This window comes from Podarcis gaigeae, assembly GCF_964106915.1.
Source record: "Podarcis gaigeae genome assembly, chromosome: 16".
NCBI classification, from domain to species: domain Eukaryota; kingdom Metazoa; phylum Chordata; class Lepidosauria; order Squamata; family Lacertidae; genus Podarcis; species Podarcis gaigeae.
The window spans coordinates 22265895-22288412 of record NC_139693.1 but is presented as its reverse complement, the minus strand read 5'-3'; the positions used below and the strand labels follow the sequence as shown (position 1 = coordinate 22288412).

Genomic DNA, 22518 nt, shown 5'->3' with positions numbered 1-22518 from the left:
TGGGAGGGAGTTCCATAGTTTAACAATGCCCTGTGTAGAGAAGATGTCTTGGATCTCCCAACATTTGTTGGAGGTCTGCGAGTTCTAGAACAACTTTCTTGTTATCAATTCTCTCCCTGCCACGCATAATTCAGTAAACTTCACTTGCATCCTCTTACTTGCCTTTCTAGACAGCATCTTAAAAAGCAGAGACATCACCTTGCCAACAAAGGTCCGTATAGTAAAAGCTATGGTTTTCCCAGTAGTGATGTATGGAAGTGAGAGCTGGAAGATAAAGAAGGCTGATCGCCGAAGAATTGATGCTTTTGAATTATGGTGCTGGAGGAGACTCTTGAGAGTCCCGTGGACTGCAAGAAGATCAAACCTATCCATTCTGAATGAAATCAGCCCTGAGTGCTCACTGGAAGGACAGATCCTGAAGCTGCGGCTCCAATACCTTGGCCAACTCATGAGAAGAGAAGACTCCCTGGAAAAGACCCTGATGTTGGGGAAGATGGAGGACACAAGGAGAAGGGGACGACAGAGGACGAGATGGTTGGACAGTGTTCTCGAAGCTACCAGCATGAGTCTGACCAAACTGCGGGAGGCAGTGGAAGACAGGAGTGCCTGGCGTGCTCTGGTCCATGGGGTCATGAAGTGTCAGACACGACTAAACAACAACAACAACAACAACACTTGCCTTTCCCCCTTATACTTAAAAAGTCCCAAACCCAGAACCTTCCTTCATCCCCTCAATCATTTGGGTCACCCTTTGCTGAACCATTTCCCACTTTACAATATCCTTTTGGAGCAAAGGTGACCAGGAACCAGAACTGTACACACAAGTATTCCAAATGACAAATGTGTCCATACTCTCGTTCTTGGCTTTTCTGATGCAGGCAGTCGAACGAGGTGGTGGTGGAATCTTTAGGTGGCCACAGTATTTTTTATTTATTTAACTTATTGAATCTTCACCCCACCCTTCCTCCCCAAGGAACCTCAGAGAAGAAAAGGGAGGAAGAAAATCAAAAGCACATTAATGCGTCTGTGGCCAGGCACAGATGAGCTAACATTTCAACAAACTAAAGGGGCAAATGTTCCATGATGCTTTCTTGGCCAGATGTCTGTTTTGAAAATTCTCTGGCAGAGAGCCTCGCGGTCTCATGAAACTCCCCATTTCCACTGAATGCAAAGCATGCCTGCTTATTCCCCTCCTCCCTGTCAAATTCTGGAGAGCAGGCATCCTTCAAAACTGGATTTTCATCTGACAGTTCCCCCCATTCGATACAAAGCCTCTCACACCACTTCACAGACGGTGCCTCTCGCCCTGTGCTGCGTTCTTGCAAAGGAAAGAAAGCCTTCTTCTCCCTACCAAATGCCCCACTTCTACTCCTCCTGGCCAAGTCTGAAATAACCCCCTCTTGCTTTTTCTCAGGCAAAGACATCGGCCTGACATTGAGGCCTGTGCAGAGGAAGCAGCCCCAAAGGAGCTGAAAACTTGATATCAGGTGAGCCCAACACGGGGGCTGAAACACGAACTTGAATTTATTAGGAACTTGCTAGGTGCAGGTCTAAGGCTATGGACATATCAGACTTTTAAAGCATACATTTTCCCCACCCAAGAATCTTGGGTAGTGTAGCTTAACCCTCACAGATCTACAATTCCCAGCACCCTTAAATCTACAGTTCCCAGGATTCCTTTTTATTTTATTTTTTGAGGGGAGGGGAAATGTGCTTAAATGCATGCCCGAAATATTACAAAACATACGAAGCTTCTGCTGAAAATAGTAGCCTTGTGTTTTATCTGACAAGCATTGGTGAATCACTTCCCATAAAATATCTCGGAGCAATTTCACAGTCAAAGCATTGGCAGCACTAAAAACCCAGTTAGAACACACACAAACGATCCAAACCAATTCCATACCTGAAAACAATTTCAAATCCGATTACGGAGACAGGAGTGTGATAAAGATCTCTACTTAAAAGGCTGGAGATCCTACCACACACACCAAAAACACACTAGAGAAAGTGCCTGCCTGATGTGCAGGAAGAGTGTCCCTATTTTCCAGGGTTGTCCCTGAATTAGAGAAGCTGTCCCAGTTTCTGATTTGATCCTGGAATGTCCCCCCTTTCCTTACAATGCCCCTATATTTACTGGAGAAATGTTGGAGGGTATGGAGTTATGCGATCCCCGAGCCGCATGTGTATAAATAGTAAAATTATCAAAATTATCATTATGGAATTATTTTCATCAGAGAAATATTGGAGAGTATGCCAAAGAATAGGTGCTGCTACTCTAAGTCTGCTCCACTTACCTGTGGGGAGGAGTTGTGGTGGACTGCGTGGCCATGCCCTCTCCTCCGGGGTGGGGGTAGGGGACGAAGTCCCATGTTGCCCAGGGTATCCCGGCCACATCATCGCCAGCCACCCAATCCGGTGGCTGGGGGCGTGGCCGGGAACAATTTAAATAGTGGCGCGAACCGGAGGGCTTTCTCTTGGCTCGCTGCTTTAAACTCCTGCCCTCCCTCCCTAATTTTCAGGTTTACTTTTTCATTGGCCTTGCTATCAACCTTGGTTGGTCGCCGTTGAGGGGCCTGGTAGGAATTTTTCCACTTGGCAAAATTGGCACGGGGCCATTTGGTTTTCACCTACCTCATAGCAAACGTCACAGCCTTTGTAAGGTTTGGCGGTTAGGCATTGTTTGACCTTATGATGGGGGAGGGAGGTGTGGCCATCAACTGCCCCTCCAAGCTTAAGGGTATTCCGTTAAAGGAATCTGGGTGTGTGTATCTTGTCCAAAGCCCAGGGCGGAGCTAGGGCTACGACACGACCCCAACGGGAATATCTGGGGGAGCTCGAGTTGGTCTGCATCAACAGGGCTCCCCTTTCTGGTGATTTACCCTTACCGGACTTCCAGCGCAGCGGGCAGGAGTCAGATATAGTCGGGTCCATTCAATGCCTAAGCCAATACCGCTCACAGTCTGTAATCAATAAAGTTGTGGCCAAAATTTGCCCAATAACATTAACATAGTATCTGTGTCCTGGTGTCTTATTCTGTATGAGGGGGTGGCTGCGGGGTCTTGACATGCAAAGACATGATTCCTGTATCATATGGAAGGGCCCTTCTGATAAAAAGGTATCTGCAGGCAGTAGCAGCTGTTTGTGGTTCATTGGGTCTGGTAAGGTGGAAGGCAGGGAGGCCAACAGTAGGGGGCGCCAGAGCAGGCAGGGCTGACTAATTCTAGCTTTGCCCTTAGCCTCCTCCCTGCTGAGTTATACAAGGCGCAACACAGAGACTGAAGAGGAGGGGGTAGCTGATGGGCGGTGCCAACTCCTGGACTGGCAGTTAATAAAGAGGTTTCACAAATATATTTTTTTAAGAATTATGGCACACTTTCCCCTGATATAAAGTATTTTGGGTGTGGGTGGATGTGCAGTTTTTGGATGGAGAAATGCATTGCAAAATCTGGAGAAACGCAAATTTTGATGGATAGCTGCATTTGCGAATTGTTTCAGGAAGTATGAATTAGTTAACATTAGCATTAAAAGGATCACTCGGCCGGATTTCTCAAAACCATCATTTTTTTATTCTCTCCACTGTCAAAATCAATCAGTGTGTCCCACGATTATCTGGATGTCAAAGGATCGTCTCAGGACAGAAAGTAATTGCTTCTCGACAATTGATATTCATGTTTGCAATTGTGCCGCTTGACTTTTTTTTTTCTTAATCGAAACATGTACACCAAGGAAATCTTGTGTCTCCACCACCATGTTCTGGATGAGAGGCATCCAACCCAGAAAGGATGGTGTGTACCTCATCACAATGATATTGGCAAGGGAGTCTTTGCAGGTATGTCAAGCTACAGCTGCCTGGGAAGAAGACCCCTTGGAAATGTTTATGGGCTCAGACTTCTTGCAAAGGCAGGTCTGTATGTCTCAAGGCTCAGAAAAACATATGGAAATTCTACACTTGGGCTGGGTGTATTGCAGTCAACCTGCGCTACACAGCAGGTGTGTTTGTGTGTGAAATGTTTTTCTTGTTGAGGACCAGAGCCAGTGGTGGAGTGAGACAAAGGCCAAAGTGAGTCGGGCAGCCCCTTTTATTTCTCTTAGTTTCTGGCACACCTTTCTCATTCTCATTCTCTCTGTATCTCTGTATCACTCTCATTGACACCCCCTTTCTCTTTCTGGCACCCCTTTTCTTCTCTTTCTGACAATACAGTGGTACCTCAGGTTAAGTACTTAATTCGTTCTGGAGATCCGTTCTTAACCTGAAACTGTTCTTAACCTGAAGCACCACTTTAGCTAATGGGGCCTTCCACTGCCACCATGCCACCGAAGCACAATTTCTGTTCTCATCCTGAAGCAAAGTTCTTAACCCGAGGTACTATTTCTGGGTTAGCGGAGTCTGTAACCTGAAGCGTATGTAACCCGAGGTACCACTGTACCTTTTTTCCTTTCTCTTTTTGACATCCCATTTTCTCTCTCTTTCTGACACCCAGTGTGGTGTAGTGGTTAAGAGCGGTAGACTGTAATCTGGTGAACCGGGTTCGCTTCCCCTCTCCTCCACATGCAGCTGCTGGGTGACATTGGGCTAGTCACACTTCTTTGAAGTCCCTCAGCCCCACTCACCTCACAGAGTGTTTGTTGTGGGGAAGGAAGGGAAAGGAGATTGTTAGCCGCTTTGAGACTCCTTCGGGTACTGATAAAGCGGGATATCAAATCCAAACTCTTCTCCTTCTCCTCCTCTGTGGCTCTGACACCCCATTTCTCTCTCTCATTGACACTGTTTTTCCCTCTTTTGGCTCGCCTTTCTTTCTTTCTTTCTGACACCTCCTTCCAAGGGTGCCAACTTGAATAAAATATTGGGGGGGGGGCAGGTAAGCTCTGCCCTGCTAATCGATCACATAACGCGGTGCACACACCCTATTTGAATGGCAATGCCCATCAACTTTGGGGAGCCCAACCCCTTCAAATATTTTATTGGGAGGGCCGAAGGGGCCAGCAGGCTCCGAGTGGGGAAGAGAGATCGCTCTTGCCAGTGGTTTGAACTCACAGATGACTTTCCCCCTTCTCTTACCATTGGAGCTTCTCCCCATGTTTTCTTTATCTCCCTCTAGACTCCCCCCACCTGAATGAGATAAAGCCAAGGATGGGCACAGCTTCCTTGTCCCTACGTTAGTGTCAGATCTTGAGACCAAGGGGAACTGAGTTCAAAACCCCACTCAGGCATGGAGCTCATTGGTTGGTTTTGGGCCAGTCATTACCAGCTCTCAAGCTACCCTACCTCAAAAGGTTGTTGTGAATTTAAAGTGTGGGGGGAAGAGCCATGTGGAGCTCATTGGTGGAAAACTGGTATATCAGTGTAAGATGAATGAATGAATGAATGAATGAATGAATGAATTTGGGTGATACCTGTAGCCTTGGATGATCTAGAACGAACTCCATCTATAAATTGGACAGAAGAACAGAGTTGCAAGATGCTATCCAGGATTCATGGCAATATATCCTTAACAGAGGACAAGAATATACACTTAAGCAACCGCTTCTTGACCAATATGAGATTAATTTAACATCAACTCCAAAATGGAGTTTGGTTCTAAATCGCCTAAAATTGGTCGTCTCAAATTTTCCTAAGCCTAGAGGTATGCTTACCCAGACCCAGCGTAAGAGACATTTTTTTGCAACTAGTAGAAGCAATAATTCCATCATCTCTCAGTATATAGAGGATATATCAAACATAGACTACCTTTTCTATGATTACCACTATGCTCGTCCAGTGGTCACTTTCAGAACTTGGAACATCACTCATAGAGTACAGTGGTACCTCGGGTTAAGTACTTAATTCGTTCCGGAGGTCTGTACTTAACCTGAAACTGTTCTTAACCTGAAGCAGCACTTTAACTAATGGGGCCTCCTGCTGCCGCCACGCTGCCAGAGCCCGGTTTCTGTTCTTAACCTGAAGCACTATTTCTAGGTTAGCGGAGTGTGTAACCTGAAGTGTATGTAACCTGAGGTACCACTGTATATGGAAAAAACCTCAAACTTCTGGAAGTCGGCATAGAGGTGAACAGATATTTTGAAAAGAAGAAGAAGAAGAAGAGTTTGGATTTGATATCCCGCCTTTCACTCCCCTTCAGGAGTCTCAAAGCGGCTAACAACCTCCTTTCCCTTCCTCCCCCACAACAAACACTCTGTGAGGTGAGTGGGGCTGAGAGACTTCACAGAAGTGTGACTGGCCCAAGGTCACCCAGCAGCTGCATGTGGAGGAGCGGAGACACGAACCCGGTTCCCCAGATTATGTGACTGCAGCTCTTAACCACTACACCACACTGGCTCTCCAGAAAACAATGTAAGATGAATATTTTCCCACAGGAGAACCTCCGATCTGTGTAAGATATGCACAAATTAGCTTCCCTTATTTTCCGTAACTGATTTGGCTGCTCCTGGGTGAGGAACTTCGCAACCCCACTCCCAACCACTGGGAATCCTGCACAGTCTCCACACTCTTGTGGCTTTGGTGAATTCACCAGGCCTTGCTCACACACTTTCAGGCTAGTTTCCTAGCAACAAGGACTAGAATCTTGCTTTTTCATTTTTTAAGTGGGGGGAAATAGAAATTCTCTGGAAAGTGAAAGAATCCTCTACCTGAAATCGCAGCATCCAGACAGGAGTATTGGAGCCCATAAAGATCAGAAGACAATGTACGTAACATTTAATTCGTCTAATAAGGCGACCTCACTGCAGGCTAAGCCTTTGACGATAAATGGCAGCACGGCCTGACCGGCGATTCAAAACCAATCACGCTTTTTTCAAGAAATATGGAAATAGCACCCAGCTCTTCAGCTTACGGTACATATTTAACTTGAAGGTTGTGGTTTGCACTGTGTGTGTGTGTGTGTGTGTAGGGGGGAAGAACCGCGCCCCACAAGAGGCAGAGATGACATCAATTACTCCTCCGAGCAAAACACCCATCAGTTCTGAGAGCCCGATCAACCATTATGGAGCTCTCGAGATAGCCAAGTGGTCGTAACCACAGGCTGTCAAAGGGAAAAGAGTGAAAGGTAGACTGGGCCACCCGCAACAGCCTTTGAATATATTCCAGGCAAGCGAAGGTTAGAATTGCAGGCAGATCTTTGGATATGACGCCACAAAATTTGATTGAACCAAATGGGGAGAGGAACAGAGGAGGGAGATGCTCTCTGTTCTGTCAATATGACAATCTTTTGCTTCTTTTAAGATGATGAGGCTGGCAGTTGCCACTAAATTACTTCCCACCTCCCCCCCCACTTTAATTTCCCCAATGAGCATCCGATAGAGCAGAACCTTGGGGGGGGGGTGTTACAGGAAGGAAGGAAGGAAGAAAAGAAAGTCAAAAAACGATTGTTGAATTTCTTGGATCAGAATGGGTGCAATTTCCTCGGAGTTGCCACTTCTGAAAGCTTTTACGTGCTGCCTGAGTTTGGCAAGGGAACGGATGAGCAGAAATTGCTCAGGAAAAAATATATAGATATAGATATATAGATCGGCCGACAAAATAACAAAATAAATTGCTGGAGGAGAAATTGCTTGACAAAATAAAATGGTTTGAGAAGAACCCCCCCCCCCCTCGCTGCCCCTCTGAATTCCCATCAGGAACGCCACACAGACAAAGGTGAGAATTCTACTATGGAGAATGTAAGCACATAAGACCTTAGCAGGACCCCAATGGATCAGGCCAGTGGCCCATTGAGTCCAGCATCCTGTTCTCACAGTGGCCACCCAGAGATGCCTATAGATGCATGCAGGATCTGAACATAAGAGCCCTCTCCCCCCCCCCCCGTGGCTTCTAATCACCCGTATTCAGAAGCATTGCAGAGCCTTCCTAGCTAGTGCCCATTGGCTGCCTTCCCGTCCTCCATGAATTTGTCCAGTCCTCTTAGAAAGCCATTCAAGTCGGCTGCCATCCCTGCATCCTGTGGCAGAGAGTTCCACAGATTGATTGATGGATTAGATTTACATCAAAAGGTCTCAGGGCAGTTAGCAAGATAAAAATACAGTACAGGATAAAAGCACAAATGAATAAATAGTTACAGTCTATTTTAACTATGTGCTGCGAGAAAAGGTTCTTTTTTTTAACTCCCTTAATATTCCAACATTCCTTTTCATGGGATGCCCACCAGTTCTAGTCTGATGAAACAGGGAGAGAAACTTTTCTCTGTCTAGTTCCTCCATAACATGTATCATTTAATAAACTTCTATCAGGTCAGCTCGTACTCACCATAGGTTATAGCATGATGGAGACCTTAGCCAGCATGGCAGGCTAGCAGAATGCTACTGAGCATGAATAGCTCAGTTGGAGTATTATTATTATTATTATTATTATTATTATTATTATTATTATTATTTGAGTTCATATACCACCCTATACCCAGAGGTCTAAGGGCTGTTCACAGAAAATATCATAACATATATAATCAGAATAAAAACAACAACCCACTAACACCCCCCCCCCAAAGAGCCACATTTGAAAAGGGTAAAAGGTAAAGGGACCCCTGACCATTAGATCCAGTCACAGGTGACTCTGGGGTTGCAGCGCTCATCTCGCTTTACTGGCCGAGGGAGCCGGTGTACAGCTTCTGGGTCATGTGGCCAGCATGACTAAGTCACTTCTGGTGAACCAGAGCAGTGCACAGAAACGCCGTTTACCTTCTCGCCAGAGCGATACCTATTTATCTACTTGCACTTTGATGTGCTTTCAAACTGCTAGGTTGGCAGAAGCAGAGACTGAGCAATGGGAGCTCACCCCGTCACGGGGATTCAAACTGCTGACCTTCTGATCAGGAAGCCCTAGGCTCTGTGGTTTAACCCACAGTGCCACCCTCGTCCCATAAAAGGGTGCAGGATGTCAAACAGATCAAGCAAAGGCCTGGTTAAAAAGGAACAGTTTTGCCTGGTGCCTAAAGGTGCCAGGCAAACTTCTCTAGGGAGAGCATTCCACAGACAGGGAGCCACTGCAGAAAAGGTCCTGTTCTCATGTTGCCAGCCTCTGGATCCCTTGTGGAGGAGGCACATGAAGGAAGGCCTCAGAAGATAATCTCAGGGTCTGGGGCAGCTCATATGAAAAGAGGTGGTCCTTGGTTAGGGTATGGTGCTGATGACACCAAGGTTGCAGGTTCGATCCCTATAAGGGACAGCTGATATTCCTGCATTGCAGGGGGTCAGACTACTAAATGATCCTCAGGATCCGTCCCAACTATGATTCTGTGATTCTCCACTGGTCTGTATTACATACAGTGTCAGGTGTGGGGTGTTTGGCCTCCAGGCCAAAAGGTTCCCCACTCCTGATATGTGTAATGCAACAGTCAGGAGAGAGACAAAACCACGTTTGCTGGATGAGAGCTTAGGTAAGAACCTGCTCTACGCAGCAGACTTCCCTGGGAAATAATCCTGCTTGAAGCTGGGTTTGCAAGGAAGTAGTAGAGTGCAAGAAGGGACGCGGGTGGCTCTGTGGGTTAAGCCACAGAGCCTAGGACTTGCTGATCATAAGGTCGGTGGTTCGAATCCCCGTGACGGGGTGAGCTCCCATTGCTTGGTCCCTGCTCCTGCCAACCTAGCAGTTTGAAAGCACGTCAAAGTGCAAGTAGATAAATAGGTACCACTCCAGTGGGAAGGTAAACGGCGTTTCCGTGCGCTGCTCTGGTTCGCCAGAAGCGGCTTAGTCATGCTGGCCACATGACCCGGAAGCTGTACGCCGGCTCCCTCGTCCAATAAAGCAAGATGAGTGCCACAAACCCAGAGTAGGTCACGACTGGACCTAATGGTCAGGGGTCCCTTTACCTTTAGTAGAGTGCAAAGAGGCCCAGAGAGCCAGAGTTGGCTACAGTCATCTTTCAAGCATACACTCAGTTGCAGAGGTGATTTTTCTGCCATGTTGACCTGGGGAACGGCCTTCGTCGCTTTAAAAGCCACATGCATAAAGCGCCCTTGCAAATTTGCATTATTTCATGCTAGATTTCATTGTGCTGCTTTGCCCCAAAGACTCAGATTGGAAAGGGAGAGAGGCAGTGATGGATACAGACCAATGCTTTCCATCTCTCTCTCTCTCTCTCTCTCTCTCTCTCTCTCTCTCTCTCTCTCTGCAAGTGTGTTTCTTCCAAAATAGCATGGGGCGGGGGGAAGCTGCCTGCTAGCTGACTCTGTAATAAAGAGAAAGGTTCTGGAATTAGCTGTGCGGCAGTAAATTTCCAGGATAATATAAAAAACAACAACCCATCTACAAAAGCATCTTCATCTTTGTTCAAAACTGCAGTCAACTAGCAGAATTTCTCAGGCGTCAGAGGATGAAGTTAATGGCAGGCACCCAAGGCATCAAAAAGAGATGGTTCGTAAGCACCCACAACCACCCACTGTGTCTCATTTCAATCTCCCTGCCTCTCCCCGCAAACGCCATCTCCCCACTTCATCCCCTCCCCATCACCTTCATTGCTCGCCTCTGGAATGAGCACCAGCAATGTGGTGTAGTGGTTAGAGTACAAGGGAGCAGTGCTTGGGAGAACCAAGGCTCCAATCACCCCCACCTCCACTCAGCCATGCTGAAGCTCCTTGGGCAACCTTGTCTCTGTCTCTCAGCCTAACCTACCTTGTAGGGTTGTCGTGAGGATAAAGTAGAGAGGGAATTAGTTTATATTGGGGGATTACCAGTTTGTTTTTGTTCTTATTTTTTATTATGTATTTTGTGGTGTTTTTTTTTACTGTAATTCTATGTTGTGAACTGCCCTAAGACCTATGGGTATATAGGGCAGAATACAAATTTAATTAATAATAATAATATACAGTGGTAGCTTGGGTTACATATGCTTCAGGTTACAGACTCCGCTAACCCAGAAATAGTGCCTCGGGTTAAGAACTTTGCTTCAGGATGAGAACAGAAATTGTGCTCCGGCGGCGCGGCAGAAGCGGGAGGCCCCATTAGCTAAAGTGGTGCTTCAGGTTTAGAACAGTTTCAGGTTAAGAACAGACCTCTGGAACAAATTAAGTACTTAACCCGAGGTACCACTGTATTATTTTTTCTAGGCACATATCCCCCCAATATGAACTATTTCCCACGATATCCTTTTTTTGAAGTGAATATTGAGGAGAAGGCTATCACTGGCTGCTGGTGACGGCTGGCTACATCTTCCCTAGATTATCAGAGACAGGATACCTCTAAATGTTGGTTGCTAGGGACACACAGGCAGAAGAGGACTATTACTCTCATCACGGCCTGACTACGAGCCATCTGATTGGCCGCTGTGGGATGCAGGACTAACTAGGTGGCCCTTTGCTCTGATCCTAGCAGGTCTCTTTTTTACATCCTTATTTATTAGAGAAAGCTCCTCATTATGAGCAGGTACATTCTTCTGAACATAAAGGCGCCTGTTCCCGTTTGGCTTATCCGTTTCCAACACTAACAGTTTGCAGACATGAAAAAGCACATCGATGCTTTGCTCTTAAGCAAGAGGCTTACAGAAGCTTCTGTTGGTTGTGAGATAAATCGCTCCTTGTTCGTTCATTTCTTTGAAGCCTCGGGGGGGGGGAGAGACGGCAACCCCACCTTGCATGGAAGGATGTCTGTGCCTTTATATAAAGGGTTGAAAACTGCCAGCCCACAGGCCTAATCTGGCCCACCAAGCCTCTCCATTTGGCCCATGAGGCCATTTTAACCAAGCTGTTCCTTACCTGACACCCAGTCCAGAGAGGCCACCAGCTTCCTTCTCCTTAGTGGCAGTACAGTGGTACCTTGGGTTACAGACGTTTCAGGTTACAGACGCTTCAGGTTACAGACTCCGCTAACCCAGAAATAGTACCTTGGGTTAAGAACTTTGCTTCAGGATTAGAACAGAAATCACTCGGCGGTGGCACAGCGCAGGGGGAGGCCCCATTAGCTAAAGTGGTGCTTCAGGTTAAGAACAGTTTCAGGTTAAGAACGGACCTCCAGAACATATTCAGTTCTTAACCCGAGGTACCACTGTATTGCCTTTGTGGAACTCAGCAAGGAGGGGGATGAGTGCAAAACTAGAATTGGTTGGCTCTGAGCCTTGTCTGTCATGGGCTCTGGCTCCACCTCCTGTTGGTCTCTCTGCCTTCTGCCCGCTGGTCCTGATGGGCACAACCAACCGCTGGGTTATGGAGGTGGGTGTTCAAGACTAAGTCAGTGGTTCCCATGTAGCTAAGTACTATGAATTCCCTGTTTTTCAAAAGCCAAGCCATGGACCCCCTTCTTTTGAAAATTCAGATATCTCTACGCAGTGCTGTCTTTCTAGAAAAAGAGGTGCTGGAACTCACCACGAACGCCTCCCTTGTTCTCTTATAATGGCAATGGTCAGAATGGAGTTCTGGTGAGTTCTGGCTGGAAAAAAAAGCCCTGTCTCTATGGTAGTCTTTATGTGAATGGTGCCATGGGCCCCTTGGGTGGGTTATGTAGATCCCCAGGGTCCATGTGTTGGTTTCTGTGTGTTGCCACTGTGCAGTGCTCTTGGAGTCACAAGACTCTGTTTACATTCCAGAGACATTCCAGGCTGTTGGAAGTCTCAAGGAAGACAGGAGATGGATGTGATGTTACTGGTTTCCTGTTCCTTTGTTTTTCAGTTGCTCTCTGCTTTCACACAGAGAGCATGTATATTTCTTTTCTGTCTGCGTAGTTAGGAATAAAACTCTTTAGCAATGTAGCTCATAAACTTCTCGTCCTTCCCTGGGCTGGATACCCTGCGTAATGGGGGAACGTGCTTGGAGCCTTATCAAGCCTTAACGTGCTTGGAGCCTTATTGTTAATCACGTCAGAGGCGATTCCGGAGGACTCGACTGGAAGAGTCGCTCAGTCGAACGCAAGTCCGACACCATGGACCACCAATTGGGAATCACCGGACTAAGTTTTTGCTGGCTTGAGTCGACACATCTCCTTTCTAACCTTTGATTTAAAGGTTTGCATACAAAGGTATTATTATTATTTGATTAAACTGCCGCTTGCATTTACATTTTCTCATGAGAACCAAAAATGAAACAGTCGGTTCATTTAAGAATGTGGGAAGACCCCTGCAGGATCAGGCCCATGGCCCATCTAGTCCAGTATCCTGTTCTCCCAATGGCCAACCAGATGCAAGCAGGATCTGAGCACAAGAGCTCTCTCCCCTCCTGTGGCTTTCATCAACTGGTATTCAGAAGCATTGCTGCATCTGTCTGTCTGTGGAGGGAGAGCACAGCCATTGTGGCTAGTAGCCATTTGTGCTGACTTGGTTACTGAACCTTCTTTGGCCTTAACTGGGGCAAGCTTCCTTGCAACTGAACCTGAATTGGAACCAAGACAAAACAGTGTTAACTGTTTCCCTTCCTGCCAACCACCCCGTTCATCCTCTGCAAATCCTATTGATTGATTGATTGATTGATTGATTGCAAAAACAAACTTCAAATATTGACATAACGCATAGAATAGTCAATAAAAAATAAGAAGACATAAAAAGAATAAAAACGACTTCTCTCCACCCATATGTGACTTCTCCTTTTAAATTTTACTTCTCTCGTTGTGTTCTTATGCTATCTTATACCACCGTTTCTGCTATGCCTGTCATTACTCTGTCTCTTCTCCATGCGATAGCTTAGACTTCATATCAATATTTTAGTACTCATCCTCTGCAAATCCTGTGGCTCCTCCTTTTCTTTCTCTTCTTCTTTTGCTTCCTCTCCCACTTTCAATTACAAGATCTTTGGAGCAGAGCCCTGTATATCTTAAAAAATGCTTATAGAGTATACTGACTGTGACAATAAACAGCAGCAACACCTCTTTTCATGTTTGAAAATAGGGATTCCCCTCCACTGTCAGGACATCTGTAGTTCAACTCCAATCAACATTATGGATTATGATACAAAAGGAATCAAGGTGACCCCTGGTCTCCTGCCAGGTGAGATTTGCTCTGGATTAATATAATCAGAATTTGTATTCAAAAAAGAAAAAGAATTAGATGTCACTAACAAGCCCAGGGATTCAGTGTTCCTTTCCCTGCATTAACCTGACAGTAAAAGGTCTGGGATGAAAATGCCATCAGAGAATGAGACCTTGACCGCCTCTGCAGTCTTTGTTACAACAACAGATGCAGGCAGTCATTAGCCAGTCTCCTAAGAAGATCTTGTTATCTAGAGCTGCACTCTTCCCTCCCAGTCCTTTGCCAGTGAGCTGAGAGCTTCCCTGTATCATTGTCCCCCCAAAGCAGCCCACAATCTGTTTCGCCAGAGCTTGGCAATGCTGCCCTCCAACTAGATGCTCAGCAACCCTGACAGCATCATCACTAGCACCCGCCTTAACTGCCCCACTCAGAAAGTCGGTTCAAGGCTGGATCAGTGTCGCCATAGCTCTTCAAATACCCCGGAGGCAGTCTGGGCATTTATCTCTGCTAATGCATGCATATGTTCAATTGCAGGGCATTTTTAATAATGAGGGAGGTGAGGGTCACTTTCTCCAGCACTTGTGCTCATGCTTGAGCTCGTTTATCAGTTGATAACCATCTTCCCATCTGGAATGAGATTTATTAAAAAGATTTTCAAGCATTACAAATGGTTAAGTGTAAACGATTTCAAGAGGCAGCACACAGGAATCCGGGAAGCTGCCTTGTACTGAATCAGACCATCCAGCTCAGTGTTGTCTACACTGACTGGCAGAGGCTCAGGGGTGTATGTGAGTTGCAGATATAAGGCATTTCCAGTCCTACCTGGAGATGCCAGGGATTGAATCTGGAATCTCCAGCATGCAAGGTACTGTAGATACTCTACCACTGAGCCAATGTCCATTTGCAAATATCAGAAACTAAATTGGGGTGGAGATATGCATTTTTTAAAAAATAAAACAATGAAGAAATAGTTTAAAGCTATGCCCATCATCCCTGAGCTCTGGCCTTGCTAGCTAGGGGTGATGAGAGTTGTAGTTCAACAACATCTGGGGACCCACAGGTTGAGAAAGGCTGGAAGGAAAAAGAGGAAATGCAAGAGGAACTAAGGCAGACTAGCAAGGGTGCAGCCTACCCTCTGTATGTTTTGGACTACAACTCCCATCAGCCTCTGCCAACGGTGATGTTGGGATCCAATACATACAGTGGGCAGCAGGTATGTGAATGTTGGCATAATGAGTCGCCCATCTGAAATAAAGACTTGCACATGATTACTTTGGGCACAGATAATGAAAGGCAATCAAATGTTCCAGGAGTCATACATAGGAGTCGGATCTCATTGGGCTTTCGTTTTGTGAGATATTTTTACCCAATATGAGGAGGTTTTCTCAAACCATTATTTTAATAGATGGTACCTTCTCACTGCAATAAGGAGGGAAATGATGTAAGCGGTGCTTTTGTAGGTTTTTTTTAATGCTTCTAATGGCGTAACAAATGGGAAGTGTGGGAGACAAGCTTGTGTACTCAGAGCGTACAGGGATTTGGGCTTTCAAACGTTAGCACCTATTGCTTCAGAGCGCTTCATTCTAGCTGTCGATGTTTGCTTGTCATTATGGTTAATTGCTGCAATATACACACTTTGGGAGCCCAGCAGATGTAATACTGGTCTTTAAAAAGGTAAAGGTACCCCTGCCCGTACGGGCCAGTCTTGACAGACTCTGGGGTTGTGCGCCCATCTCACTCAAGAGGCCAGGGGCCAGCGCTGTCCGGAGACACTTCCGGGTCACGTGGCCAGCGTGACATCGCTGCTCTGGCGAGCCAGAGCCGCACACGGAAACGCCGTTTACCTTCCCGCTGGTAAGCGGTCCCTATTTATCTACTTGCACCCGGAGGTGCTTTTGAACTGCTAGGTTGGCAGGCGCTGGGACCGAGGAGCAGGAGCGCACCCCGCCGCAGGGATTCGAACCGCCGACCTTTCGATCGGCAAGTCCTAGGCGCTGAGGCTTTAACCCACAGCGCCACCTGCGTCCCATACTGGTCTTTAACATAAGATTAAAAACTACAGTGCAAAATATAAATTGTAAGGAATCGTGACCACAGTCAATGTATCCTTTCTCTTTGTTGTCTATTCAGGGCTGGTAAAAGAACGTATTTTTTCACACGGCACATAGTTAAACTCACTGCCACAAGAAGCAGTGATGGTGACCAGCAGACTCTTATGTTCTTATGAGGAATGAAACAAAGCCTGTTTCCAAATTGCCCCTCTCTAAAGATTTTGCAAGCACCACACCTCCTTCCTTCTCAACAAGAACAGAAATGCTGTAAGAATGTTATTCTTTATAGATAGTCAACGCCTGCATTCCCAGAGGTCACTATATTCTCTTGAATAAGCTATATCAGCCTGGCGCCTTCCAGACTTTTTGGGCTACAACCTCCGTCAGCCCTAGGAAAATTTGATCCGAACCTTAAATTTGATGCTGGGACAACCAGCCCTTTACCAACTCCAATATACACAGATGGTCAGATTCTTGAAGGAAGCTATCAGTTATCGGTAAGAACTTCATAGGTATGGAAGATTCGCCCTCAGAAGTTATATGTGGGGAGGGGGTGGCTAAGGAACCAAAGCGCTTTATGAAAGACCCTCTAGAGAAGCAGATTGACAGTTTTCCGTCTCCTTTCCAGAAAGGAAATGAGCAACCAACCCAAATGCAACCAACAGGAACTTAAGGAGCAGTCTAGTTGGACTGGTGGCTCTCTAGGGTTTTAGATGGGGAATCTTTCTCAGCCCTTCCTGGAGATGCCATTGGGGATTGAACCTGGGACCTTCTGCATGCAAAACAGATGCTCAACCTACTGAGCTATGGTCCTTCACCATATTGAATCAGACAATTCATCCATCCAGCTCAATGCTATATAAACTGACTGGGAGTGGCTCTCAAGGGTTTCAGAATGGAAGTCCTACCTGGAGATCCTGGGCATGGAACCAGGGAACTTCTGCATGCAGTGCAGATGCCCTTCCACTGAGTGATCAAGTTGCATCAAAGGTTCTTCCTAATGCCAGTGATAGTGGAGAATTACGTACACTGTTCCATATCAACACCTTTTCCTAGACTGTGAAAGCAACGGAAGCACCATCACAGAGATGGACCCAAAGCCTGGACAAATGTTTGCACTCAAAATGGCATTTATGTGCTGGGGTGGAGAAGACCTCTGCATGGGGGTTTTGTTTGACCCTCTAGTGCCACCAGCCCCTATAAGCCCCACTTGGCAAGAGTGCCAATTCTTGCGCTTATCCATGCAATAATCTGGGAGAAGCCACATAGATTGCTGTACTTGCCCTAAGCCTCTTGGAAGAGCTGCAGCTCAGTCCTGTGGGTAATCCTCCTGAATTCTAGCAGAAATGTTGCGAAACAGCAGTGCAGGAAACTCCAGCGTCAACAAACTCCCCGGTGTGCAGCTCAGGGAGTTTTATTTGAAAAATGCTCTTGTCTTTCAGCCCCATTTATTTATTTAGCAAAATGTATGCGCCACTTTATTTATTTATTCCCCAAGATTGCTATAACACTTGATGTCAGTGGTAATGTAGTGGTTAGAGTGTCAGAGTAGGACCTGGAGGGGACAAGGGTTCAAATTCCCACTTGGCCATGAAGCTCACAGGGTGACCTTGGGTCAGTGGCTGTCTCTCAGCCTAGCCTACCTCACAAGGTTGTTGTGGAGATTAAATGAGCATGCATGCTACCCTGAGATCCTTGGAGAGAGAAAATGAGGGATATAAATGCAATAAAGTAAATAATAAAAGCTCAAAGGAGTTTACAAAAAGAACAAAGCTATAACATTTTCAGTTTTTTCATTACAAGGAAACATTTAAAAACAAATATTGAAATCATTAAAAAATATCCTTAAAAAATATATATAATTGCAAATAAACCTCTGAATAGTTTAATAATATGTATGTGTATCACATACAATTTCCTTCCTCATCATCTTCACCTTTGGACTTTACACCTTTTAAAGGTCAGAGCACCACAGATCAGTAAGCCCAACTTTATTTTTCAAACATCCAGTTGCTCATACATCATGGCTTTTTACAAAAGGGACTAAAAGGTCAGACTCCTCTGCCATTCTTCCGCACTCCTGAATTTTTGTGATTAGGTGGATGCAATTCTAATATCTTTTTTTTAGTCATTCCCAAAGCAGGGCATACTTGCTGTGTTCTAGATGCATCAATTTCAGTCTCTTGCTCACCCTATCCTGAACGTTGGGTAGTGGAGGAAAGTAACTGTACATTTAAAAAAAGTTGTGTTTTTTTAATGCCACTAAATCTGTTTCAGATTGACCGGAGAATAGGCACATCATCAAGGCTCAACCCCCAAACCTACCTTGCCTTTAAAACCCAACCATCACCACCTTCATAATCAATATATTTGATTTGCTCTTGCAGATGCTACTCTTTAGCTCCCCTGCTCCCACCAAAGCCCAGCTGGTCTAGAAAAAGTTTTCATGCCCACCTCCTCCATTCACAAAGATGCTCGGTGCACAAAACCAGGGAAGAGTCGTTGTTTATTCCTGATGTACATTTTCCAGGATCTAACCCACCCCATCCTGAATTCTGCAGGGTGGGATGAAAGGATGCAGGTGCTGGATATTATTATGACCATATATTAAATATGATGCTTTTAAAAAAAAGTCATTAAAACTCGAACATACAGAGAGATTGGAGATATTCATCAAAGCTCAAGTCCAAAACCTTCCTTGCTCCTTAATAAGCCAACCACCACCATTCAGGTATCTGATATGCTCCTGCAGGCTCTTAATTTCTACCGGTCCAGGAAAAGTTTCCACACCCACCTCCTCATTTACACACAGGCTCTCACAACCCCCTGATCTACCCCAGTTAGGGAAGATCTCTTGCCCATTGAACAAACAGAAGGCTAGAGGGTCCCTGACTCCCTGCACCCACAGGGCTGGAGCAAAGGGTCCTCTCCCTCCACAATTTTTATTTACCATTTAATATGCAAAATCCCTGAGTAGCTTACATAAAACATAGTAAGATAACAGGGAAGCAAAATACATATACTACATTGAAAACCCAAACCACAGAGAAATACATCAGTCAAGACAGAGAAGTCACCAATAAAACATGCGGTTAAACATTTATTTATTTGTTTATTTATATCCCGCCTTTTCCCCAAGACCAGGGGTCAAGGCGGCTTACACAATGCAGATAAAACATAGAAGGCGGAAAAGCATATGCAAATTAATAGTTAGAAAGTATAACAGAATTAAAGCAAGATTAAAAATAGATCTACTAAAACGCAGAGAGTAAAAGCACTATTTTCAAAGCTCTTTCCTTACAAAACGGTCAGTCTCCCCCTTGCCCCAGCATGTTGGAATAAAACAGAATAAACCGCGGAAGGAGAGGAAGGAGGCAGCCGGTCTAGTTTCAAAAACAGAGCAATGCGAACAAGTTTCCTACCTGGCCAGGGGCTTGCGGGAGGTGATGCTGGCCACGATGACGCTGCCGGGTCTTGGCGTGGCCACGGCTTTGAAGGTCCCTCTCCAGAACTTCTCGAACAGCTGCTTTTCGCCCTGCTGGACGCTCGCCATGGCCCGACCGTCAAAGCGCCGCCGCGCTCGGAACTGTCCAGGGTGCTGAAATGTTACATTTCCGCCTCTCCAAGCCCGGGGGCTCTCTCACCTGGCCAGCGCCTACCTAAGACGGTTTGCCCTGGCGGGGTAATAGCCTGGATCGAAAATATTTTTTTGGGGGAATCACCAAGCCCTGTGTAAGGGAAGCGCCTCCGTCTGCCTCCCGACCCGGCTGTGCGTGCGCGCTAAGCCCAGGCAGGCGGGCGTTTTGTCTTTGCTCCGATGTGACGCGCAGCTCGGGGGGCTGGTCAATTTTCAAGAGCTGCTGCGCTCTCTCCTCCTCCGTCTGCCTGGAAAACATCAGACAAAAGACGGAGGGGCTCCTCCAGCTCGAATCAGCATCACAAAGGGCGGCTGGTCCCCGGGTCCTCCGGGCGTGTGCCTGTCAATGGCCTGGGAGGGGAGAACGGGGGTGGGGAGGACAGGGCGAGGCGCTGACTCAGACGCGATTTAATTGAGAAGGGGAGGAAATGAGCAGAAACTCACGCTCGCCCCTCCAGCTGCTTGTATGCATCTCTTCCCCGCCCCCAGAAGAATCGGGGAGGGAGGGAAGGAACAAGCCTAATTAAATAACCTCAACCGCCCCCCCCTATTTTGGAGAGAGGCGGGGTAAGGACAGGCCCTAGAGTGCTCAGCGCAATGGCACTTCCTAAGGACTCAGAGTCTGTCGCAGGCAAACACAAAGGCTTGAGCTTGCACTTTGTTCGTTTCACGAAATTTATTATGTCCCGCCCGACTGCGAAATAAAATAAAGCCTGAAAGCGGTTAACAAAAATAAAATAAAACAGTGAAATTATCAGTAAAAACAACTGTTTAAACGTTAACTGAAAAAAATGTATTCGAATAAGCTGTGATAAATTATATACTGTACATGTGATTGTCCCAAAAACAATGCTAATCAAGCCTTTTAACGAAAAATTAAATTGCCATATCTAACCTCCCCCCTCAAAAAAAAAAAGTAAGCTAAAAACGAATTGCAACTAAAAACAGGTTGCATTCAATTTTAGTTCTAGACACGTGGAAATAGATGGGCAACTTAGGTCCCTTAATTTCAATGGGTCTACTTTGAGTAGAACTTTGCTGCATACAACCAATAGAATCTTGTGATACCCTAAAGCCTAACGTCCCTGTTACTTTTTGTGGGCTAGGAAAGGAAGGGAGATTTCAGGCTTAGAATCATAGATTTATAAAACTGTAGATCTGAAGTGTATCTGAAGAAGTGTGCATGCACACGAAAGCTCATACCAAGAACTGACTTAGTTGGTCTTTAAGGTGCTACTGGAAGGAATTTTTTTGTTTTGACAATGGCAGACCAACACGGCTACCTATCTGTAACTAAAACTGTAGAGTTGACCCATCCCGGCATCTAGTCCAACCCCCAGCCTGCAGGATCAATTTTGTATGTTTGGGGCTATATATTATTTACTTGTGACATTTGTATCCTTACCTTTCTTCCAAGGAGCTCTAGGTTGTGTGAGTGGATCTACCCTTTCTGACCTTTCAGCATCGTGATCCAGTGAGGTGGGCTAGGTTGTGACTGCCACCCCCAGGTCAGCCAATGTGTCTCACCACTTCAACCTGAAATCCATCAATCAAGTCAATGCTTTCCTTTCCTGGCAGTTTCCACTCAAAATGGCCCGTTAAGGGTGTGTGTGGAGATACAGATATCTTTCCCATTGTGTTCCACTCTTACCTGATCTGAAACATCCCAGCTGATATCAGTCCTATGGTTTACGCAGTCTCATCCAAAGCATATTTACTCAAAAGAAATCATCACTGTGTTCAATGGGGGTTTCACTCAGGTGTGGGAGAACAGAAGGTGTATGGAAAAGAACCTGGTTGGTGGGACATGACTCCTCATCAATGTACTTCTGTAACACTTACTGGGCTCGGCGATAGGAAAACTGGGGGAGGGGGGTTCATATTGTTCTTCTATTTCTTCTACAACCTATAAAAGATATACTTTACAGGGTTAAAGAATAAGAAAAATGGTGTAAAAAAGCATAAAGATGGAAGTAATCTAATTAGACACAACAATACAGTAAGAGTAAATTTTTTGAGGTCTTAGAACAAAGGAAGGAAGTCAATTTGTGTTTATGTACGTAATGATATGGTTTTGTTCTGTAGATGTGTGCTTTTTCGTTTTTGTTTAGTTTAGTTTTGTTTCCTTTGCTTTTTTTTCCTTTTCCTTTTCTGTTTTTTTTTCTATATGTTCTGGGGATTTTTGTCTGTGTAGTATTATTTTGGATTCAATGTTTGTAATTTTTGTTATGATTCTGCATTGAAAATTAAAAAATTCAAAAAAAAGAAAAAGATATACACCATAAGGAAAGCTCTGCTGTATGCAGACGAAGGCCCATCTAGTCCAGCATCATGTCCTCACAGTGGCAAGGGGGCACTGTGGTCTAAACTGCTGAGCCTCTTGGGGTTGCCGATCAGAAGGTTGGTGGTTCAAATCCCCGTGATGGGGTGTGCTCCCTTTGCTCTGTCCCAGCTCCTGCCAACCTAGCAGTTCGAAAGCACACATGTGCAAGTAGATAAATAGGTACCACTGTGGTGGGAAGGTAAATGGTGTTTCCATGCACTCTGACTTCCATCACAGTGTTCCATTGCAGCAGAAGCAGTTTAGCCATGCTGGCCGCATAACCTGGAAAGCTGTCTGTGGACAAAAGCCGGCTTCCTCGGCTGGAAGCGAGATGAGTGCTGCAACCTCATAGCCACCTTTGACTGAACTTAACCATCCAGGGGTCCTTCATCTTTTTACCTGTACCTTTTTACCTTGGATCTGGTATAACGTTTCACCTGCTTAATTTACACCAGCTTGCTCTATGCCAGCTTCTTGTGCATAGGATCACTCCTGAAGGATGTAATGAGTTTGAGGTTTTCCCTCTCGTAGGCCATGCCTTGCCTCATTCACTCAAACCTGGGCAGGTGGGTTGGCCCATGAAATGAAATACAAGCAGAGACAGCAACACAGTACCTTGACAAGGCCCAA

The 22518-nt window shown here is 45.8% G+C and overlaps 1 protein-coding gene across 1 annotated transcript in view; it reads right to left on the bottom strand.

Moving 5' to 3' along the window:
* Nucleotides 1–20034, bottom strand: part of SRRM4 (serine/arginine repetitive matrix 4) — a 128675-nt gene extending 108641 nt beyond the window's left edge. Inside the window, exon 1 of the mRNA XM_083717326.1 lies at nucleotides 19351–20034. Coding sequence (XP_083573452.1) covers nucleotides 19351–19481 — 131 coding nt within the window. The 5' untranslated portion in view covers nucleotides 19482–20034. The remainder of the gene's footprint in view (nucleotides 1–19350) is intronic.
* Nucleotides 20035–22518: the final 2484 nt, after the last annotated feature.